This window comes from Nerophis ophidion, linkage group LG19 (genome assembly GCF_033978795.1).
Source record: "Nerophis ophidion isolate RoL-2023_Sa linkage group LG19, RoL_Noph_v1.0, whole genome shotgun sequence".
NCBI classification, from domain to species: domain Eukaryota; kingdom Metazoa; phylum Chordata; class Actinopteri; order Syngnathiformes; family Syngnathidae; genus Nerophis; species Nerophis ophidion.
Genome location: NC_084629.1, coordinates 390,445 through 413,227, shown reverse-complemented (window position 1 = coordinate 413,227; position 22,783 = coordinate 390,445). Strand labels below are relative to the sequence as shown.

Below are 22,783 nucleotides of genomic sequence, written 5' to 3'. Positions count from 1 at the left end.
CAGAAATCATCAAACTTGTAAAAACATGTAAAAAATGTAAATACATATTTTAAAAAACATAAAATAAAAGACACAAATAGAAGTGATTCCTCCTTTACAAAATGTCAATTATAAATGAATGAATTAGCTTTACCGCTAAGTATGTTGTTAATACCATATTGTACATACTCAATAATAATTGATGAATAATAATTATGTGCTCCTCAAAGTTGCAGCCAGATATCAGAGGCGCACATAAATCTATTAAAAACACAATATGACACAAACATATTTTGAACACAAAACAGATGCATTGTTCACAAAAAACACAATACATCATACATAATATTTTACATAAAAGTCTAGTATTCGTAGGAAGTCATTTTATTAATCTAGAGTGGCTCCAGAATGCAAGGTTAATGACATTTAAATACGAAGTGTTTATAATCAGCCTAAAAGTGCTTGAAGTTGCTTTTAAATGTCTTTATGAATGTTTAAAATGTGTTATTAAATAGCGATAATGCATTCTTTGATATTTCTGTGGAGGTCCAAACCGTTCATGTTAGTAGAACTTAAAACAAGTCAAAATAACTTAAGTGCCTGCTGCAACAAAAAGACAAATGAATAATAATGATAATAATAATAAAAAAGGGGCAACATTTATTTTATATTCAATCAACCAATCAATGTTTATTTATATAGCCCTAAATCACTAGTGTCTCAAAGGGCTGCACAAACCACAACACAAACCACTACATCCTCAGTAGGCTCACATAAGGGCAAGGAAAACTCAGTGGGACGTCGGTGACAATGATGACTATGAGAACCTTGGAGAGGACCACATATGTGGGCAACCCCCCCACCCCCCCTCTAGGGGGCCGAAAGCAATGGATGTCGAGCGGGTCTAACATGTGAAAGTTCAATCCATAGTGGAGCCAACATATTCAACAATGATTCTTTACATTCATTTATTTGTGGAAGCACAAATACATGTTTTCCCTAACTCTAGCAAACATTTCACTCCTGTTGACGCAAAAACCTTTATAAAATTCTCTGCCACTCGGTCTGCCAGAGAATAAGAAAACGGAGCGAAACGGGATCAGTGTTGTTAACTGGATAATATTTTCATATTTGGCCAATATTCAAATGACTTTAGGTGATAGCTTGAGAAATCTAGCAACTTTTTCTGGTCTCGAGCAGCGGGTTGCCAAATAAATGCAGACTCATCAACCTGCGAAAAAGGTGATATTGTGCAAGTAAGTCATGAAGCTGTGTCTCTATCAACCACGGCAACTCATTTCACGGTTTTCATCCATGTTCACAGCTTATGCAGCAATCATGGTGAGTGAGATGTGTTCACGAACCCCTGGAATTTTGATTATAAGCATTACAACACAAGCAAGTTGTATGTTTTTTTATTGCTGCAAAATGTAGGACAATTTTTTGTGGATTTTACTTTAGATTAATTACTCAGTTATCAATATATTATCTATATTGAAATGTGGGTTTTTCCGTAGTTTTTTAAATATATCTGATGTATTTTTAAACTTAAAAAATTGCTAAATTAACTAAAAATATTAATAGTACAGCAAGGTCAATGTCTAATTTTCTATGATTATGTCTACTAAACTGGATGAAAAGAGTGTAAACGTGACTATGTGGGTGTTTTTTCTTTTCATATTTGATTCTTAACTTAATAATAAATTAAATACAATTAATTAATTCAATTATAATAATTAATACTTTACAGATCTTTGTTTCAGAACAAAAATGTGAACATTTGAAAAACATTTTTAAGTGCCAATTCGGCCCCAATATCAGCAAAAATATAAAGGATACAAAAATGTGTATTCCTAAACATTATCTTAAATTTTTATATTTTGTGCACTTTTTTCCCTTCCACAGTTTCTATAAAAATGACATGTGTCACGGTCAACTCCACAAGTAGAAAAAGGTTCATTATGTCTTCCTATTGACTAGGGAAGGTTGCTTGGGTATGTGTCATATAACTAAGTGCTGTGCTATTATTTCGAAGGCCATTTAAGGCTCATTGATCTGATTTACTCACATTGTCCACAAGATGACAGCAAATATGTAGCATTCAGATACTGACTGATTGCACTGTGCGATGCGTTGTTGAATTTAGGACATCTCGCAAGCCAAACTCAAAAGGCTGCCTGCAGGTCGTAGTTTGGACACCCGTGACTTAGCGGGAGCTTGGGCTGAGTCCACCCTCAGTGCTGCTTGAGTGATTGTTCATGTGAGCCGCTGTTTAGTATGCAACCGTGAGGTTTGATTTTATGTTAAACAATACTCTGTAGTACCGACAGAATTCGTTCCATCTGTACGAGACAGCGGTTTTCCTCAATATCATTAGTAATTGTGAAAAATATGTAAAAAGGGATGCCTATTCTTTTGCAGTAAAAAAAATTAATTATTGAACATTTTTCATGACATTATTTCAGCTCACATAAGTAAATAAATAAAATGAATACAAAAATAAAAGATGACAGCTATCCAAATTCGATCTTCTCTGACGAGAAGAAGATAAAACATTTGTCGCCTCACACAACCACAGGTAGATTGCAGTCCTGAAACACAAGAACTCCTCCCGCTGCATGTTTTCTCTCGTAGTTTATTTACAAATTGTTCAAAACTACAAAGTGTCGCGGAAATGAAGAACAGAGTTTGCCCGTCGCGCCGCTACCACATGCTGCAAACCAAAAAGCAAAAGAAAGCTATTTTACATATTTAAAGTACACGTCAAACGACGACATATTGCACAGCTTGACTTTTTGAGATAGTGCAAAAAAGGAGCTTTTTCCGACCAACAATCATCAGCGCGTGTCGACAAAAAAGACGAATCGACACGCCGGCAAAGAAAGACGAGACAAAAAGAGAAGGAGGCCTCAAACTGGGCCTCCTAAAACAAGGAAAAGAATGACAAAGTGTTAGGAACTGAAATAAGTGTCCGGTTTTTGCTCCACCTTCTAGAAGGTTCCTAGCAGTCTACTTCTGTGCAACATGGCCGACGCCCCAAAACAGTTTGTTCACGCCTCCTGTGAGGTCCAGGGGGGCGGAGCTGGTGGAGGCGGGTCCATGTGTCTGCAGGTGAACGGCGGGGACGAGGGGGGGGGGACACTTACTTGATGTTGCCGGCGTCGGCCACCGCCGCCGAGAAGGATGTGGCGGAAGAGGAGTCTTTAAGAGGCTTCGGGAGCGGCGGCGGCGGGCCCAGGATGTGGCCGGGCACCCAGCCCTCGGCGGCGGGCGACTGGCTATCGGCGGGCCGGTACACCAGGTACATGTTCTGCTGGTTGGTGGCCAGGATCTGCACCGTCTCGCCGTGGCTCACGCTGATCTCGTTCTCCTTGAGCGCAGAGTAATCCTGAGTGATGCGCATGGTGGACGAATCGCCGTTGCAGCCGCTGACGCTCTCCTGAGGAGGACGATTTCGACAACATGTCATTTACTAAAAGAAACTAGCGATTATTCCGTTTTTGAAACGGTCTTTTTCATTAAATAGGACACTCAGAATGTACATGAAAACACAGAATGATCTATAAACAATAAAACACTGACTATTGAATCTATAAGAATGGTGTTCCTCTACTGCAGATCACCTCCTTCATCCACGTCTTTTATAATCAAGCAAAAACAACAAAGATGCAAAAATCACAGCGAAAAATAATGCCAAGTAGGGTTGTCCCGGTACCATTTCTTTGGTACTAGGCATGATGGGAAAAATGCAAAACACTCTCTCCGTACTTATCCATGTTTGGTGCATTTTAGCTGCGTGAATTTCTGATTGCTTACAAAACTTTAGGGAAGTCGTCTCGGAAGTAAACAGGGTAGGTAATATCCAATGATATTCATTATTAATTATATATCCATTATAATTTGAATATATATTTATGAGCAGTATGTATGTATGTATCTATCTATTTAGATATATTGAGTATATACCAAAAAGTTCTATTTTGGTTTCATCTGACCACATGACATTCTCCAAATCCTCTGCTGTATCATCCATGTATCCATTTTGGTATAAACTCAACTCGTCGTGTTTGGAGGAAGAAGAATACTGAGTTGCATCCCAAGAACACCACACCTACTGTGAAGCATGGGGTTGGAAACCTCATGCTTTGGGTCTGTTTTTCTGCTAAGGGGACAGGACGATTGATCTGTGTTAAGGAAAGAATGAATGGGGCCATGTATCGTGAGATTTGGAGCCAAATCCTCCTTCCATCAGTGAGAGCTTAGAATGGTTGACCAAATACTTATTTTCCACCATAATTTACAAATAAATTCTTTAAAATTCCTACAATGTGAATTTGTGGATTTTTTTTTCACATTCTGTCTCTCACAGTTGAAGTGTACCTATGATGAAAATTACAGACCTCTGTCATCATTTTAAGTGGGAGAACTTGCACAATCGGTGGCTGACAATACTTTTTTGCCCCACTGTATACATATACTGGACATATATACATACATATATATACATACACATAGTTAATTTACATGCAGTCGCCCTTCGACCAAATGTTTTGAGTGATGCTGCAGCAAAACCGCCTCCAGCTGTGGTCAAGAGACAAGGTAAGTTTTTGCAAAGCTTCCTGACAAGTACCTAGAAATAGTAACTGCTTAGCATACGACCTTTTTGTGTACTCCTGCAAGCTTGTTAGCTAACAAACAAATAGACGGGAGCAGAAGCTCCTTCCTGACCCTTGAGGCGAACTCCATGGACTCACCCTGGAGTCGAAGCACATAGTGCCGCCGTTGGAGGTGGATGTGGTCATCGGGCCCCGCCCCCTCTCGCCGTCCTTCTCGCCCTGGCCGACGACTGACGAGGGCCGGCTGTGAGACGCGGCCGAGTGGTTACTGGCGGTCGAGCGTTTTCTCGACAGTGTGGCACTGATCCCGCCTCGCTCTCGATGGAACTCGATGGGGGACTGGAGCGCTGCGTTCAAGGACACCACATGCTACCGTCACCACAGCAGACAATGATGAGCAAAAGGTCAAAGGACAGCGACTCACCTGACAGGAAGTTGCTTTGGGCATCCAGCAGGTCCTGGATGTGTCTCAGCCAGACCCGCTTAATGTCCACATTGGCCGCCTGCAGGGTGAAACGCTCCGACGAGCCGCGACACGACAACACAAACTTACACGGGTCGTTGTCTGCGCTCTCCTCCAGACCCAAGTAGGACACCTGCAGAGGAGCACAGCTTTACAACGGCACGCTTGAGGAATGTAGATGATGTCATCTAATTTGCATAATTGGCTAAGACGCATTTGCATGTGATTTCTTAAAAAATGCTTAAACAGATACATACGACCCGCGGTACAAATATACAAATTTGAATATAATATAGATATACACATACATGCATATACGGTCGTGGTCAAAAGTTTACATACACTTGTGAAGGACATAATGTCATGGCTGTCTTTAATTTTCCAATAATTTCTACAACTGTTATTTTTTTGTGATAGAGTGATGGGAGCACATACTTGTTGGTCACAAAAAACATTCATGAAGTTTGGTTCTTTTATGAATTTATTATGGGTCTACCGAAAATGTGAGCAAATCTGCTGGGTCAGAAGTATACATACAGCAACATACATTATCAATTTTGGTGGTGTAGAAAAGTTACAATCAAATCAAAGTACTTTCATGGCATGGCCTCTTAAGTTCATCTGAGTGATTATGATTGACGACACCTGTTGACTTCTCTGAGCCCATTTAAAATAGGGCTCATGTGATGCAGTCATTCGACTCAGTTACAAACGCGACAATGGGAAAGTCAAGGAAGTCAGCACGGATCTGAAAAAATGAATCATTGACTTCAACAAGTCAAGAAAGTCACTTTGAGCCATTTCAAAGCAGCTTAAAGTCCCAAGAGTAACTGTGCAGACAATTGTTAGTAAGTGTAAAGTGCATGGCACAGTTTTGTCACTGCCACGATCAGGAAGAAAACGGAAGCCATCACCTGCTGCTGAGAGAAAAGTCTGGATGATCAAGAGTCAACCGAGAACCACCAAAAAGCAGGTCTACAATGAATTGGAAGCTTCTGGAACACAGGTGTCAGCGTCTACAGTGAAGCGTGTTTTGCATCGCCATGGACTGAGAGGCTACCATGCAAGAAGGAAGCCCTTGGTCCAGAAGCGACACCTTAAAGCTCGTCTAAAGTTTGCTGCTGATCACATGGACAAAGATAAGACCTTCTGGAGGAAAGTTCTGTGGTCAGATGACACAAAAATTGAGCGTTTTTGCCACAATACACAGCAATATGTTTGGAGGTAAAAAGGTGAGGCCTTTAATCACAGGAACACCATCATACTGTCAAGCATGGTGGTGGTAGTATTAAGATTTGTGCCTGTTCTGCTGTCCATGGAACTGGTGGTGGGGCAGCACGGTGAAAGAGGGGTTAGTGCGTCTGCTTCACAATACGAAAGTCCTGAGTTCAATCCTGGGCTCGGGATCTTTCTGTGTGGAATTTGCATGTTCTACCCGTGACTGCGTGAGTTCCCTCCGGGTACTCCGGCTTCCTCCCACCTCCAAAGACATGCACCTGGGGATAGGTTGATTGGCAACACTAAATTGGCCCTAGTGTTTAAATGTGAGTGTGAATGTTGTCTGTCCATCTGTGCGAAGAGGTGGCGACTTGTCCAGGGTGTACACCGCCTTCCGCCAGGACGCAGCTGAGATAGGCTCTAGAGACTCCCCGCAGCCTCGAAAGGGACACGCGGTAGAAAATGGATGGAAGGATGGATGGAACTGGTGCTTTACAGAGAGTAAACGGGACAATGAAAAAGGAAGATTACTTCCAAATTCTTCAGGACAACCAAAAATCATCAGCCCGGGGTTTGGGTCTTGGGCGCAGTTGGGTGTGACTCCAAATACACGTCAAAAGTGGTAAAGGAATGGCTAAATCTGGCTAGAATTAATGTTTTAGAATGGCCTTCCCAAAGTCCTGACTTAAACGCCATTGAGAACATGTGGACAATGCTGAAGAAACAAGTCCATGTCAGAAAACCAACACATTTACCTGAACTGCACCAATTCTGCCAAGAGAAGAGGTCAAACATTCAACCAGAAGCTTGCCAGAAGCTTGTGGATGGCTACCAAAAGTACCGTATTGCAGTGAAATTTGCCAAGGGACATGTAACCAAATATTACCATTGCTGTACGTACAAACCCTGTTTCCATATGAGTTGGGAAATTTTGTTGGATGTAAATAAATATAAACGGAATATAATGATTTGCAAATCATTTTCAACCCATTTTCAGTTGAATATGCTACAAAGACAACATATTTGATGTTCAAACTGATAAATATTTTTTTTTTCAGATAATCATTAACTTTGGAATTTCATGCTGGCAACACATGACAAAGAAGTTGGGAACATCCTACAGGTGTGCAAGTTAATTAGGAATAGGTGGGTGCCATGATTGGGTATAAAAACAACTTCCCAAAAAATGCTCAGTCTTTCACAAGAAAAGATGGAGCGAGGTACACCCCTTTGTCCACAACTACGTGAAAAAATAGTCAAACAGTTTAAAGGCCTACTAAAATTAGATTTTCTTATTTAAACGGGGATAGCAGGTCCATTCTATGTGTCATACTTGATCATTTTACGATATTGCCATATTTTTGCTGAAAGGATTTAGTAGAGAACATCTATAATAAAGTTCGCAACTTTTGGTCGCTAATAAAAAAGCCTTGCCTGTACCGGAAGTAGCAGACGATGTGCGCGTGCCACCAGCAGCAAGATCGATTTGGACCAAGAAAGCCACGATTTCCCCATTAATTTGAGCGAGGATGAAAGATTTGTGGATGAGGAAAGTTAGAGTGAAGCACTAGAAAGAAAAAAAAGGCAAGTGCAGTGGGACCGATTCAGATGTTATTAGACACATTTACTAGGATAATTCTGGAAAATCCCTTATCTGCTTATTGTGTAATAGTGTTTTAGTGCGAGTATAAAGTCAAACCTGAAAGTCGGAGGGCTGTGATGACTGCCAGTGTCTCTGAGAGAAGCTATTGGAGGAGCCAAGATCACAGCTGCCTTTTTGACAGCTGCTGCAGGAGGACGCTAACTCCGCACAAGTCTCCGATAATAGCCAACTTAATATCACAATTTTCTCATCCGAAAACCTGCTGGTTGAAATGAGGTAGAGAAACATGCTTTCTAAAGCTTCAGAACAAACAAAGAAACACCGGCTGTGTTTCGGTTGCTAAAGGCAGCTGCAATCCACGGCTTTCCACCAACAGCATTCTTCTTTATAGTCTCCATTATTAATTGAACAAATTGCTAAAGATTCAGCAACACAGAAGTCCAAAATACTGTGTAATTATGCGATGAAAAGAGACGACTTTTAGCCGTAAGTGGTGCTGGGCTAAAATGTCCTCTACAACCCGAGACGTCGCGCGCACACGTCATCATTCCGCGACGTTATAAACAAGAAACTCCGCGCGAAATTTGAAATTGTAATTTAGTAAACTAAACCGGCCGTATTGGCAAGATTTCATCATTGATATATAAACTATAAGACTGTGTGGTCGGTAGTAGTGGGTTTCAGTAGGCCTTTAAGAACAACATTTCTCAAAGTGCAGTTGCAAGAAATTTAGGGATTTCAACATCTACGGTCCATAATATCATCAAAAAGTTCAGAGAATCTGATGAAATCACTCCACGTAAGCGGCATGGCCGGAAACCAACATTGAATGACCGTGATCTTCGATCCCTCAGACGGCACTGTATCAAAAACCGACCTCAATCTCGAAAGGATATCACCACATGGGCTCAGGAACACTTCAGAAAACCACTGTCACTAAATACAGTTTGTCGCTATATCTGTAAGTGCAAGTTAAAGCTCTATGCAAAGCGAAAGCCATTTATCAACAACCGCCGGCTTCTCTGGGTCCGAGATGGACTGATGCAAAGTGGAAAAGTGTTCTGTGGTCTGACGAGTCCACATTTCAAATTGTTTTTGGAAACTGTGGACATCGTGTCCTCTGGAACAAAAAGGAAAAGAACCATCCGGATTGTACTAGGCGCAAAATTCAAAAGCCAGTATATGTGATGGTATGGGGGTGTATTAGCGGCCAAGGCATGATTAACCTACACATCTGTGAAGGCACCATTAATGCTAATAATTACATACAGGTTTTGGAGCAGCATATGTTGCCATCCAAGCAACATTATCATGGATGCTCCTGCTTATTTCAGCAAGACAATGCCAAGCCACTTGTTAAAACAGCGTGGCTTCGTAAAAAAGAGTGTGGGTACTTTCCTGGCCCACCTGCAGTCCAGACCTGTCTCCCATCGAAAATGTGTGGTGCATTATGAAGCGTAAAATACGACTGCAGAGACCCTGGACTGTTGAACGACTGAAGCCCTACATAAAACAAGAATGGGAAAGAATTCCACTTTCAAAGCTTCAACAATTAGTTTCCTCAGTTCCCAAACGTTTATTGAATGTTGTTAAAAGAAAAGGTGATGTAACACAGTGGTGAACATGCCCTTTCCCAACTACTTTGGCATGTGTTGCAGCCATGAAATTCTATGTTAATTATTATTAGCAAAAAAAAAAAAGTTTATGAGTTTGAACATCAAAAATCTTGTCTTTGCAGTTTATTCAATTGAATATGGGTTTAAAAGGATTTACAAATCATTGCGTTCTGTTTATATTTACATCTAACACAATTCCACAACTCAAATGGAAACAGGGTTTGTATACTTTTGACCATGCAGATTTGGTCACATTTTCAGTAGGCCCATTATAAGTTCATAAAACAACCAAACTTCTGGATTTTTTTCTGTGACAAACAAGTATGTGCTCCAATCTTTCTATCACAGAAAAATAAGAGTTGTAGAAATGATTGGAAACTCAAGAAAGCCATGACATTATGTTTTATACAAGTGTATGTAAACTTATGACCACGATTGTATGTGTATATATGTGTATCGTAGCATTAGTGAGTGAATGCTTGTCTCTAAGCAGTCACATAACTTGGTAGATCCTTTTCTACCTTGATGCTCTTCTTGAACTGGTATCCGGGCGTGGACGAGCCTTTCCTGAGCAGCTCGCTGAAGATGACGATCTGCTCAAAGAGGAAAACTCTGCGTTCTTTGGAGCGCGACAAGACGTCCTGCTCCGTCACAAAGAAGGTTTCCTGCTGTAGCAGCTTGCCCTGACTTGTCAGTTTGCCCTGCGGTGCACAAAAAAAAACCTTGGTCAACACCAACCGTGTCCCACAGTACTTCTCCTAAATCATTTTAGAGGTGCACGACACCAAGTTAGCTGTCGACAGGTAAGCGTAGTCAAATAGAGTTGCTAACCAAAGCAGCAGCGCCTACAGAGGCATATCAACATTCTCTCCTGCTGCGTGAGGTCACAGCTTGTAGTCCCAATCATAAAATAGAATAGAAATAAAAAAAGTAGAAAACAAACGCACCTCGTAGCCTTGCAGCCGACCTAAATTCATCATGTCGTTACACAGTTTAGGGACCTGGGACATCAAATCCACTGCTTTCTGTTGGAAGGACAGGCAAGGTCTTAGTTCATGTTACACTCTAAACAAAGTGTCCGTGTCATCTACCTCAATTGGTTTACAGTCCATTCCCGCCTTGGAGCTGTACCTCAAGAAATCCTGTCGCACAAAGGTTGGCGTTGAACGTCGACACCTGACTTTCTGAACATGGAACATACCTTCAGGAGCAGTTGGTATTTGGTGATTCTTTGGATGGGCTTGATGAGGAAGTCGCTGATGGTAAACCTGGACTGGATATCCTGCTGGACTCCCTGCAGGAAATCACACTTGTGTTGTGTATCGTTTTTCAACATACGTTTCCATGCACTAAATTAGTCCGACTTCGCCCCATTTTTTTTATTTTTTATTAATTTATATATGTATAAATGGATGGATATACATGTCATATATGTATAGATAGATATATTATTTATTTACTAAATAAATACAAAAATGTATTTATCTATTAATATGTGTACATATATACATGTATTACTTTAATTTATTTTCACGTTAAAACACTCATTTTTAAGGTATGGCAACTTTTATTTTATTTTGTAGTAGTAGTAGCAACTTCCTTGTTAATTTACGGAATTCGGTCAACTTCCTTTGTTTTCAAATCAAAATGCGCAAGTGACATTGAGGTCAAATTGGGGCCTGTGCACGTCTACACTGGAGTCTGATAAAGAACACACTGTACTTGCAATGTAAACAGTCAGCTGGAAGAAATATCCCAATAAGGGCCACTTTGGCCTGCAGTGCAAACGTAGTCCATGTCTGTAATTTGCTTGCTTGCTGGTGTGAACACTTGTTTCTTTGCCTAAAAAGCCAAACACGATCGGACAGAGGCGTTCTCAAGCTTCCTTCAAACCAAAAGACCTGAAGAATCAGACTAAGTTCGACTGGATGTTCTTGCTAAGTCGTCCATAGAAATGGAATGGACTTAAAACAATTTCCTGAGGAACCTCCACCCCTCGAAAAGTCGTCTTGAGGATAAGAAAGAGATGACTTACGTCAAAATAGGTGTCATACTCTGCAACGATGAACTCCGACCTGGGTTTATTCTGACAGTAGATGACGTACATGTGCAGTCTTCTCTCCTGGCCAACAAAGAGAAGAAGGTAAGCGGACGTAACGGACGGCGGTCTAGTGGTCATCTCTCACGTGTTTGATGAACAGTTTGGCCAGGAGCTCGTGGTCATCTAGGCATTTCTCCAGCTCTCCCACAAAGAAGCTGGCAAAAAAGAGCAACACTGTGATTGGCTGGTCGAAGGCGCGCACAAAAGGAGAAAACTGCGAGGGACGTACTCTCTGTGCCAATCGTAGATCTGATGGATGTTCCCGAAGACAATCTTCTCCTTTCCCTTCATGACGTCCGGGACGCCTTTCTCCTCAATGTTCTTCATGAAACCCTGCAAGGACAAGACGTCACGCTACATGCGACTCCAGGGGATCGTTTCCCGGACCCACCTCGACCACGATGCCAAGGTCTTTGACGTAGTCCTTTTCTGTCTGGATCAGCTCGTTGACCACGAACCTGAGTGCAAGCGGGAGGAAACGTCACAACAAGTCAAGGTGCTGTTTGGCTGGTGGACTCACATGCGCCCCCTCATGGCTTTGGCTCTTTGCTCCAGCTCAGGGTTCCGGGGCTGGACCGGAGTGCTTTGTTCTGGCGGCGACAGCTGGGCAAACCCCGGGTAGGCTCCTGGTTCTAAAGTCTGTCGGGGAGAGACGAGGGAACTTTAGGACCTTTATGTTTGGTCAGTCTGGCTTTCAGTGGCCTGAGGAAGACCCCTTTCATTCCCAGTCTGGACCTATGTGGTTTTCACGTTTGGTATCGTTGATGGATTCTGGGGTTTAAATTCGTACTGGACTTTGTATTAGAAATGGCACGAGCGGAGGATGCATGTGCACGTACGAGCCCGTCTGCCCCGCAACCACAGGTTAGAGAAAAAGGAGCTTTTTTTGGATAAAAATGGCTTGTGCAAAGCTCTTCGGGTAAACCTCTGCCATATAAGGCTAAATTCTATGACATAACTACGGCAAAATACGTCGCTTATGTCTCAAATTCCAAGTTTGGAATAAGCCAAGATTGTTTTATAAATATCTCTGCTAGGTACTTTTTTGGAATCCCGAAAGTCCTACCAGGCACCAATTCTTGTAAAATTCCATTGGTGCCACTTCGGATTTCGGCGATCACTCCCACAGAACTGACAGCGGACTCTTGGTAATGTAATTTTCAAAGCCAAAAAAGCATTTGACTCAAAAAACAAACAAAAAAAACTGCTCCAACCTAAGTAAAGCAGGACTTATCTTTTCCAAAAATGCGCTAGCTTGATGCTAATATACATTGGTTTCGCTATTGACATGCCACTGATTAGCATTAGCGATTTGACATGGCTATTTCATCACCTCCAAATTTCTTAATAAAAACTACAACTAAGATGCACGTTACAACCAAACAGCTGGTGCGCAACAAGTGTAACACTTACAGTATTAACACTTTTAGGTCGCAGCACAAAACAATCCATTAACTATACACTACTGCTACCTAGTGTTTTGGACTTGCAAATCTAGTTGAAATTTAATGTCACACTTGTACTCAATACGATGATGGTAATAAAAAAATATATAACAACGAGACTGAAGTTATCACAATACCCTTTCAGTTGCCTAGTGGTTAGAGTGTCCGCCCTGAGATTGGTAGGATGTGAGTTCAAACCCTGGGTCACACCAAAAACTATACAAATGGGACCCATTACCTCCCTGCTTGGCACTCAGCATCAAGGTATGGGATTGGGGGTTGGATCACCAAAAATAATTCCCGTGTGCGGCCCACCGCTCCCCTCACCTCACCTCCCCGGGGATGAACAAGGTTGATGGGTCAAATGTAGAGAATAATTTCGCCACACCTACTTTGTGTGTGTGACAATCATTGGTACTTTAATTTTTTAACTTATTAATCAGCTAATTTTTAAATATTCCAATAAAAATTAGATGTTATTTTTTTTAATTTATAATATCTATTAACCCCTACAATTATTCAAATTGTATCTTCGAGTACTGGTATCATCTCCCGGAAACAGCATATAGTTATAATAAACAAAATATATATTATATTGTTATTATATTGTTGCAAATCAAATCAAATGTGTGGTAATGAATGCTACATACAATTTAAGAAAATAGATTGACTAGTGGACAATAAACAACAGAAAAAAAGATTTTGTAAGAAAAAGAAAGATAAAAATAATGACCTAATCAATTTTGGTATCGTTTATACACGGATGCTACACTAAGTATCGATAGTATCGACATCTGGATTGATCACCTTCAGTTTTAGCAGTTTAGCGGTTAGCTTGTGTCGTCCTACTCGGTGTGTACGTTAGCATGCTTGGCCATCCCTATTCCTTGAGTCCTCCAGTGATAACGGTACTTGGACAAAAACTTAGTCTATTTTCCACTGCAGTGATGAAGATTAGCATCTTAGAAGCGGCTTTGCGCTGCGGGCGCAAGCACGCACGCACGCACGCACACACACACGCACACACACACACACACACACACACACACACACACTCACACACACACTCACACACTCACACACTCACACACTCACACACTCACACACTCACCATCTTGGTTTTAACCAGTTTTTCTATGGCGCTAACCAGCTCGGCGGCGCAGGGCCCCTCAGAGGACGCCTGTAGAGACGTTAGCAAGGACGAGGACTGAGGAGGCGGGCGGGGAGAAGAAGGAAACAACAACAGCGTGTTAGGAAGCATGGCGGGGAGGAAAGGCAGGAAAGGAAAAAGGAAACTGGACAGTAAAGAGAACCATGATCTGTGAGCACTAGCGTCCATAAAACCCCCCCCTAAGTCCACGTGGTGGTGTCCCATAAATCAGCAAGTGTGACGACGCTCCACAACGTTGTGTGAACGCTGAGGGACACACCTTGACAACATGTAGGACCGGCAAATAAGAAGTCATCCATCAAAGAAGAGATATTACACTCGTTCAGCTATTGACCAACCATCCAATCACATATGCTCTTACGAAGGTGGTGTTTGTGCAGCAGTGGTTGTGGTTTAACGGCGCCCTGAGCGAGACCCCCCCTTACCCGCTAGACAGTTCATGACACAGCACAGTACTTTTGTGCCGGGGGTGTATAAAGTATACAGGAATACTAACAAAACTTATATAAAGTGCACAATTATACATGTACATATTATTACTACTTGTATAAAGTGTACATTTATACAAGGATACTAACAATACTTATATAAAGTGTACATTTATACAGGAATACTAACAATATTTGTACAAAGTGTATATTTATACAGGAATACTAACAATACTTGTACAAAGAGTACAATTATACATGTACACACTAATACTACTTGTATAAGGTGTACATTTATACAAAAATACTAATAATACTTAAACAAAGTGTACGTTTATACAGGAATACTAAGAATATTTGTATGAAGTGTATATTTATAAAAGAATACTAACAATATTTGTACAAAGTGTATATTTATAAAGGAATACTAACAATACTTGTTTGATGTGTATATTTATACAAACATACTAACAATTTATGTGTACAAAGTGTATATTCATACAGGAATACTAACAATACTTGAATTCAGTGTACATTTATACAAGAATACTCACAATCCTTGCTCAAAGTGTACAATTATACATGTACACACTAATACTACTTGTACAAAGTGTACATTTATACAATAATACTAACTTTTACTTTTATAAATTTTATATTTATACAAGAATACAAACAATAATTGTACAAAGTGCATATTTATACAGGAATACTAACAATACTTGAATTTGGTGTACATTTATACAAGAATACCAACAATCCTTGTACAAAGTGTACAACTATACAAGAATACTAACAATACTTGTACACATTGTACATCTTTACAAGAATACTAACAATATTTGTATAAAGTATACATTTATACAAGAATACTAACAATACTTTTATAAAGTGTATATTTATACAATTATACTAACAATACTTGTACAGAGTGTACATTTATCCAAGAATACTAACAATACTTGTACAAAGTGTACATTTGTACAATAATATTAACAATACTTGGACAAAGCGTAAAAACAAAGAATAATAACAATACATGCATGTACGTTTATACATGTACACACTAATACTATTTGTACAAAGTGTACATTTATACGTGTACACACTAATACTACATGTACAAAGTGTACCTTTATACCTGTACACACTAATACTACATGTACAAAGTGTACATTTATACGTGTACACACTAATACTACTTGCACAAAGTGTACATTTATACATGTACACACTAATACTACATGTACAAAGTGTACATTTATACCTGTACACACTAATACTACATGTACAAAGTGTACATTTATACGTGTACACACTAATACTATTTGTACAAAGTGTACATTTGTACAAGTACACACTGTCAATCACCTTGTCGTCCTGCGCTGAGGGGTCCTTGATGATTTCCATAGGAGGGGGCAGGGGGGTATGGGCCTCCTCATCTTGCTCCTCCTCTCCGCCGCTCTGCATGCCAGATGGCGTCTTGGAGAGGACGCTGCCATCATTGCTGATGACGGCCCGCTGAGGAAAGGATAAGTGGACAAAGTGAGCAGAAGAAGGACAAGGAAGAAGAAGATTGATTGGCTACCTCGTCAATGATGTCATCATATGGGTTAAGACCGGGTTGTCCCCTCCTGTTGTCCTCTCGTCCCGACACTGGACCTATCAATCAACAAATACCAATGTACATTAGCATCAGGCTAGCGCATTTTTGGAAAAGTGGAGCTTTACTTAGCGTGGAGCGTTTTTTTGAGTCATTTTCTTTGTTGGCATTGAAAATTGCAACTTTGCCAACCAAGGGCGAGTTTGTCCGCTCTCAGTGCTGCTTGAGTGCAAAGAGCCGGCTGAAGCAGCACCAACAACCCAGATTACTTAATATGGCACCGATGGATTTTATCTGAATCGGTGACGGGATTGGGTCGGTGCCAAAGAAGCACCAAATTCAGTACCCATCCCTAGTGCTGCCACTCGCAACTTTCTTTGGGCCCGTAGTGGATTAATTTGCAATAAAAAAAACTGAGACTGAATCACCAATGGGATTCTTCATGCAATTTATTTTGCGGCCAACCTATTTATTATTTATAATCAATGATTACAAACATTATTTGATGGTATGATAAGCAAAAAAGGGCAATATTTCTACTGGAAACAGAATCATACAACACCTCGAGTACCACTGTAGTATTTAAAGGCCTACTGAAACCCACTACTGCCTACCACGCAGTCTGATAGTTTATATATCAATGATGAAATATTAACATTGCAACACATGCCAAAACGGCCGGTTTAGTTTACTAAATTACAATTTTAAATTTCCTGGGGAGTTTCTTGTTGAAAACGTTACGGAATGATGATGCGTGTTTGTGACGTCTCGGGTTGGAGGGGACATATTAGCCCAGCACCACACACGGCTAAAAGTCGTTTCTTTTCATCGCATAATTACACAGTAATTTGGACATCTGTGTTGCTGAATCTTTTGCAATTTGTTCAATTAATAATGGAGACTAGAAAGAATAATGCTGTTGGTGGAAAGCGGTGGATTGCAGCTGCCTTTAGCACCGAAACACAGCCTGTGTTTCTTTGTTTGTTGTGAAGCTTTAACACAGAGCGGTCAAGCGAACATGTTTCTCTACGTCAACCAGCAAGTTTTTGGATGGGACAATTGTGATATTAAGTCGGCTCGTAGCGGAGACTTCAGTGGATTACGCTACTTCCTCCTGCAGCTCAAAAGCGCAGCTGTGATCTTGGCTCCTCCATTGGCTTCTCTGAGAGACACTGGCGTTCACCGCAGCCATCCTACTTTCAGGTATGACTTTACAATCTCACTAAAACACTATTAAAACAATAAGCAGATAAGGGATCTACCAGAATTACCCTAGTAAATGTGTATAATTACATCTGAAACGGTCCCACTGCCGCCGCCTGGAGGCGTCACTTTTTTTTTTTGTGCTTCACCCTAACTTTCCTCATCCACGAATCTTTCATCCTCGCTCAAATTAATGGGGAAATTGTCGCTTTGTCGTTCCGAATAGCTCTTGCTGCTGGAGGCTCACATTATAAACAATGTGAGGATATGAGGAGCCCACACACTGGTGACGTCACGGGCACATAGTCTGCTACTTCCGGTAAAGGCAAGGCTTTTTTATTAGCGACCAAAAGTTGCGAACTTTATCGTCGATGTTCTCTACTAAATCCTTTCAGCAAAAATATTGCAATATCGCGAAATGATCAAGTATGACACATAGAATGGACCTGCTATCACCGTTTAAATAAGAACATCTCATTTCAGTAGGCCTTTAAATACCATATTGGAATATTTTATGGTGTATAATGTATATGTTCTTAATTTCCCCTCTGGGATTAATAATAAAGTACTTCTGATTCTGAACACTGTACAGTGTGTAGTGTAGCAATACTAAAGGAGTAAATATAATATTTTGAAAGAGTACATTTTAGATTATTTAAGAATACATTTTAGATTATTAAAGTAGTACATATTAAAATATTATAATAGTACATATAGTTTGTTAAATAATACATATCAGATAACATAATACTTATTAGAATATTAAAGTTGTACATATTAGGGACAAGCGGAAGAAAAATGGATGGAAAGTAGTACATATTAGTTTGTTAAAGAGTGCATATTAGAATATTAAAGAATATGTATTGTACTATAAAAGTGGATGATTAAAGTAATACATATTAGACTATTAAAGTATTATTAGAATACTTATTAAAATGTTAAATAGTAATTAAAGACTACATATTACATTATTAAAGTACTACATATTTTTAAGAATACTAGTAACATAGTATTATTAAAAATACAAATTAGTATTAAAGTAGATTATAAAAAGTAGTACATATTAGATTTTTAAATAGTACTAGAATATTAAAAATAATATGAATTAGATTATTAAGGAATACATTTATTATTAAAGCAAATTATTAAAGTACATTGTTGATTAATACTTATTAGAATTTTAAATAATATATATTAGATTATTAAAAATATCATATTATATTATTATAGTAAATTATTAAAGTAGTATATATTGAATTTGTAACACAGTATTATCAAATAGAAGTCTTCAAAGACTTCTATGGAATTACAACGAAATGAACCCAGATTTCCCTCGCCCGGACGTGGGTCGCCGGGGCCCCGCTCTGGAGCCAGGCCCGGAGTTGGGGCACGATGGCGAGCGCCTGGTGGTCGGGCCTGTTCCCATGGGGCCCGGCCGGGCACAGCCCGAAGAGGCAACGTGGGTCATCCCTCCAATGGGCTCACCACTCATAGGAGGGGCCATAGAGGTCGGGTGCATTGTGAGCTGGGCGGCAGCCGAAGGCAGGGCACTTGGCGGTCCGATCCTCGGCTACAGAAGCTAGCTCTTGGGACGTGGAACGTCACCTCACTGGGGGGGAAGGAGCCTGAGCTAGTGCGCGAGGTAGAGAAGTTCCGGCTGGATATAGTCGGACTCACCTCGACGCACAGCAAGGGCTCTGGAACCAGTTCTCTCGAGAGGGACTGGACCCTCTTCCACTCTGGCGTTGCCGGCAGTGAGAGGCGACGGGCTGGGGTGGCAATTCTGGTTGCCCCCCGGCTCAAAGCCTGTACGTTTGAGTTCAACCCAGTGGACGAGAGGGTAGCTTCCCTTCGCCTTCGGGTGGGGGGACGGGTCCTGACTGTTGTTTGTGCTTACGCACCAAACAGCAGTTCAGAATACCCACCCTTTTTGGGTACACTCGAGGGAGTACTGGAAAGTGCTCCTCCGGGTGATTCCCTTGTCCTACTGGGAGACTTCAACGCTCATGTTGGCAACGACAGTGAAACCTGGAGAGGCGTGATTGGGAAGAATGGTCGCCCGGATCTAAACCCGAGTGGTGTTTTGTTATTGGACTTTTGTGCTCGTCACAGTTTGTCGATAACAAACACCATGTTCAAACATAAGGGTGTCCATATGTGCACTTGGCACCAGGACACCCTAGGCCGCAGTTCCATGATCGACTTTGTAGTTGTGTCATCGGATTTGCGGCCTTATGTTTTGGACACTCGGGTGAAGAGAGGGGCGGAGCTTTCTACTGATCACCACCTGGTGGTGAGTTGGCTGCGATGGTGGGGGAGGATGCCGGACAGACCTGGCAGGCCCAAGCGCATTGTGAGGGTCTGCTGGGAACGTCTGGCAGAGTCTCCTGTCAGAGAGAGTTTCAATTCCCACCTCCGGGAGAACTTTGAACATGTCACGAGGGAGGTGCGGGACATTGAGTCCGAGTGGACCATGTTCCGAACCTCTATTGTCGAGGCGGCTGATTGGAGCTGTGGCCGCAAGGTTGTTGGTGCCTGTCGTGGCGGTAATCCCAGAACCCGTTGGTGGACACCAGCAGTGAGGGATGCCGTCAAGCTGAAGAAGGAGTCCTATCGGGTTCTTTTGGCTCATAGGACTCCGGAGGCAGTGGACGGGTACCGACGGGCCAAGCGGTGTGCAGCTTTAGCGGTCGCGGAGGCAAAAACTCGGACATGGGAAGAGTTCGGGGAAGCCATGGAAAACGACTTCCGGACGGCTTCGAAGCGATTCTGGACCACCATACGGCGCCTCAGGAAGGGGAAGCAGTGCACTATCAACACCGTGTATGGTGCGGATGGTGTTCTGCGGACTTCGACTGCGGATGTTGTGGATCGGTGGAGGAAATACTTCGAAGACCTCCTCAATCCCACCAACACGTCTTTCTTTGAGGAAGCGGTGCCTGGGGAATCTGTAGTGGACTCTCCTATTTCTGGGGCTGAGGTCGCTGAGGTAGTTAAAAAGCTCCTCGGCGGCAAGGCTCCGGGGGTGGATGAGATCCGCCCGGAGTTCCTTAAGGCTCTGGATGCTGTGGGGCTGTCTTGGTTGACAAGACTCTGCAGCATCGCGTGGACATCGGGGGCGGTAACTCTGGATTGGCAGACCGGGGTGGTGGTCCCTCTCTTTAAGAAGGGGGACCGGAGGGTGTGTTCCAACTATCGTGGGATCACACTCCTCAGCCTTCCCGGTAAGGTTTATTCAGGTGTACTGGAGAGGAGGCTTCGCCGGATAGTCGAACCTCGGATTCAGGAGGAACAGTGTGGTTTTCGTCCTGGTCGTGGAACTGTGGACCAGCTCTATACTCTCGGCAGGGTTCTTGAGGGTGCATGGGAGTTTGCCCAACCAGTCTACATGTGCTTTGTGGACTTGGAGAAGGCATTCGACCGTGTCCCTCGGGAAGTCCTGTGGGGAGTGCTCAGAGAGTATGGGGTATCGGAATGTCTTATTGTGGCAGTCCGCTCCCTGTATGATCAGTGTCAGAGCTTGGTCCGCATTGCTGGCAGTAAGTCGGACACGTTTCCAGTGAAGGTTGGACTCCGCCAAGGCTGTCCTTTGTCACCGATTCTGTTCATAACTTTTATGGACAGAATTTCTAGGCGCAGTCAAGGCGTTGAGGGGTTCCGGTTTGGTGGCCACGGGATTAGGTCTCTGCTTTTTGCAGATGATGTAGTCCTGATGGCTTCATCTGGCCGGGATCTTCAGCTCTCACTGGATCGGTTCGCAGCCGAGTGTGAAGCGACCGGAACGAGAATCAGCACCTCCAAGTCCGAGTCCATGGTTCTCGCCCGGAAAAGGGTGGAGTGCCATCTCCGGGTTGGGGAGGAGACCCTGCCCCAAGTGGAGGAGTTCAAGTACCTAGGAGTCTTGTTCACGAGTGGGGGAAGAGTGGATCGTGAGATCGACAGGCGGATCGGTGCGGCGTCTTCAGTAATGCGGACGTTGTATCGATCCGTTGTGGTGAAGAAGGAGCTGAGCCGGAAGGCAAAGCTCTCAATTTACCGGTCGATCTACGTTCCCATCCTCACCTATGGTCATGAGCTTTGGGTCATGACCGAAAGGATAAGATCACGGGTACAAGCGGCCGAAATGAGTTTCCTCCGCCGGGTGGCGGGGCTCTCCCTTAGAGATAGGGTGAGAAGCTCTGCCATCCGGGAGGAGCTCAACGTAAAGCCGCTGCTCCTCCACATCGAGAGGAGCCAGATGAGGTGGTTCGGGCATCTGGTCAGGATGCCACCCGAACGCCTCCCTAGGGATGTGTTTAGGGCACGTCCAGCTGGTAGGAGGCCACGGGGAAGACCCAGGACACGTTGGAAAGACTATGTCTCCCGGCTGGCTTGGGAACGCCTCGGGATCCCCCGGGAAGAGCTAGACGAAGTGGCTGGAGATAGGGAAGTCTGGGCTTCCCTGCTTAGGCTGCTGCCCCCGCGACCCGACCTCGGATAAGCGGAAGATGATGGATGGATGGATGGATTATCAAATAATACATATTAGTAATTAAATAGTATATAGTAGTACAATAAATATCTATCATATTATTAAAGAACACATATTAGTATATTAAATATGTATTATATTATTAAAAAACACGTATTAGAATAGTAAACAATATATATTAGATTATCAAAGAACACATTATATTATTAAAGTAGATTATTAAAGTAGTACGTATTACATTATTCAAGAATACTTATTAGATTATTAAATATTGATTATTAGATTATCAAAGAATACATATGATACTATTAGAGTAGATTATTAAATTAGTACACATTAGATTATGAACGTAGTATTATTAAAGAATACATATTAAAATATTTAAAAAACATTTGATTATTAAACAATACGTATTAGATTAAATAATACATACATTATATTATTAAAGAATACATATTAGAATACTAAATAATACATATTTGTATATCAAATAATACAAATTTTATATAAATCACATATATTAAATTATCAAATAATATATATTACATTATTAAAGAATACATATATGAATGTTAAATAATATACATTAGATTATTAAAAAATATATATTAGATTGTTAAAGAATACATATAATTTAAGAATATTAAATAATATATATTTGATTATTAAATAATATATATTAGATTATTAAATAATACATGTTAGAATATTAAATCATATATATTAGATTAGTAAAGAATATATATTAAATTATTAAAGAATACATGCTACAATATTAAATATTACATAGTACATTCCTAAATAATACATATTATTAATTTAAATAATACATATTAGTAAATTACATAATATATATTTGATTATTA

General features: G+C 41.4%; 1 protein-coding gene across 2 annotated transcripts in view; it reads right to left on the bottom strand.

The window, feature by feature from the left end:
• Positions 1-22,783, bottom strand: part of LOC133537848 (kalirin-like) — a 229,473-nt gene that overhangs the window by 15,598 nt on the left and 191,092 nt on the right. The window contains exons 42-56 of one of the 2 annotated variants that reach the window (XM_061878920.1): positions 16,229-16,302; positions 16,012-16,161; positions 14,153-14,248; positions 12,117-12,235; positions 11,988-12,054; positions 11,826-11,929; positions 11,682-11,751; positions 11,531-11,617; positions 10,697-10,789; positions 10,587-10,637; positions 10,443-10,520; positions 10,017-10,196; positions 5,020-5,191; positions 4,734-4,942; positions 3,126-3,418 (exon numbers count right to left, since the gene is read on the bottom strand). In XM_061878920.1, coding sequence (XP_061734904.1) covers positions 3,126-3,418; positions 4,734-4,942; positions 5,020-5,191; positions 10,017-10,196; positions 10,443-10,520; positions 10,587-10,637; positions 10,697-10,789; positions 11,531-11,617; positions 11,682-11,751; positions 11,826-11,929; positions 11,988-12,054; positions 12,117-12,235; positions 14,153-14,248; positions 16,012-16,161; positions 16,229-16,302 — 1,843 coding nt within the window. Of the gene's footprint in view, positions 1-2,596; positions 3,419-4,733; positions 4,943-5,019; positions 5,192-10,016; positions 10,197-10,442; positions 10,521-10,586; positions 10,638-10,696; positions 10,790-11,530; positions 11,618-11,681; positions 11,752-11,825; positions 11,930-11,987; positions 12,055-12,116; positions 12,236-14,152; positions 14,249-16,011; positions 16,162-16,228; positions 16,303-22,783 lie in introns of those variants that run through there. The other variant, XM_061878919.1, reaches the window with a different exon arrangement.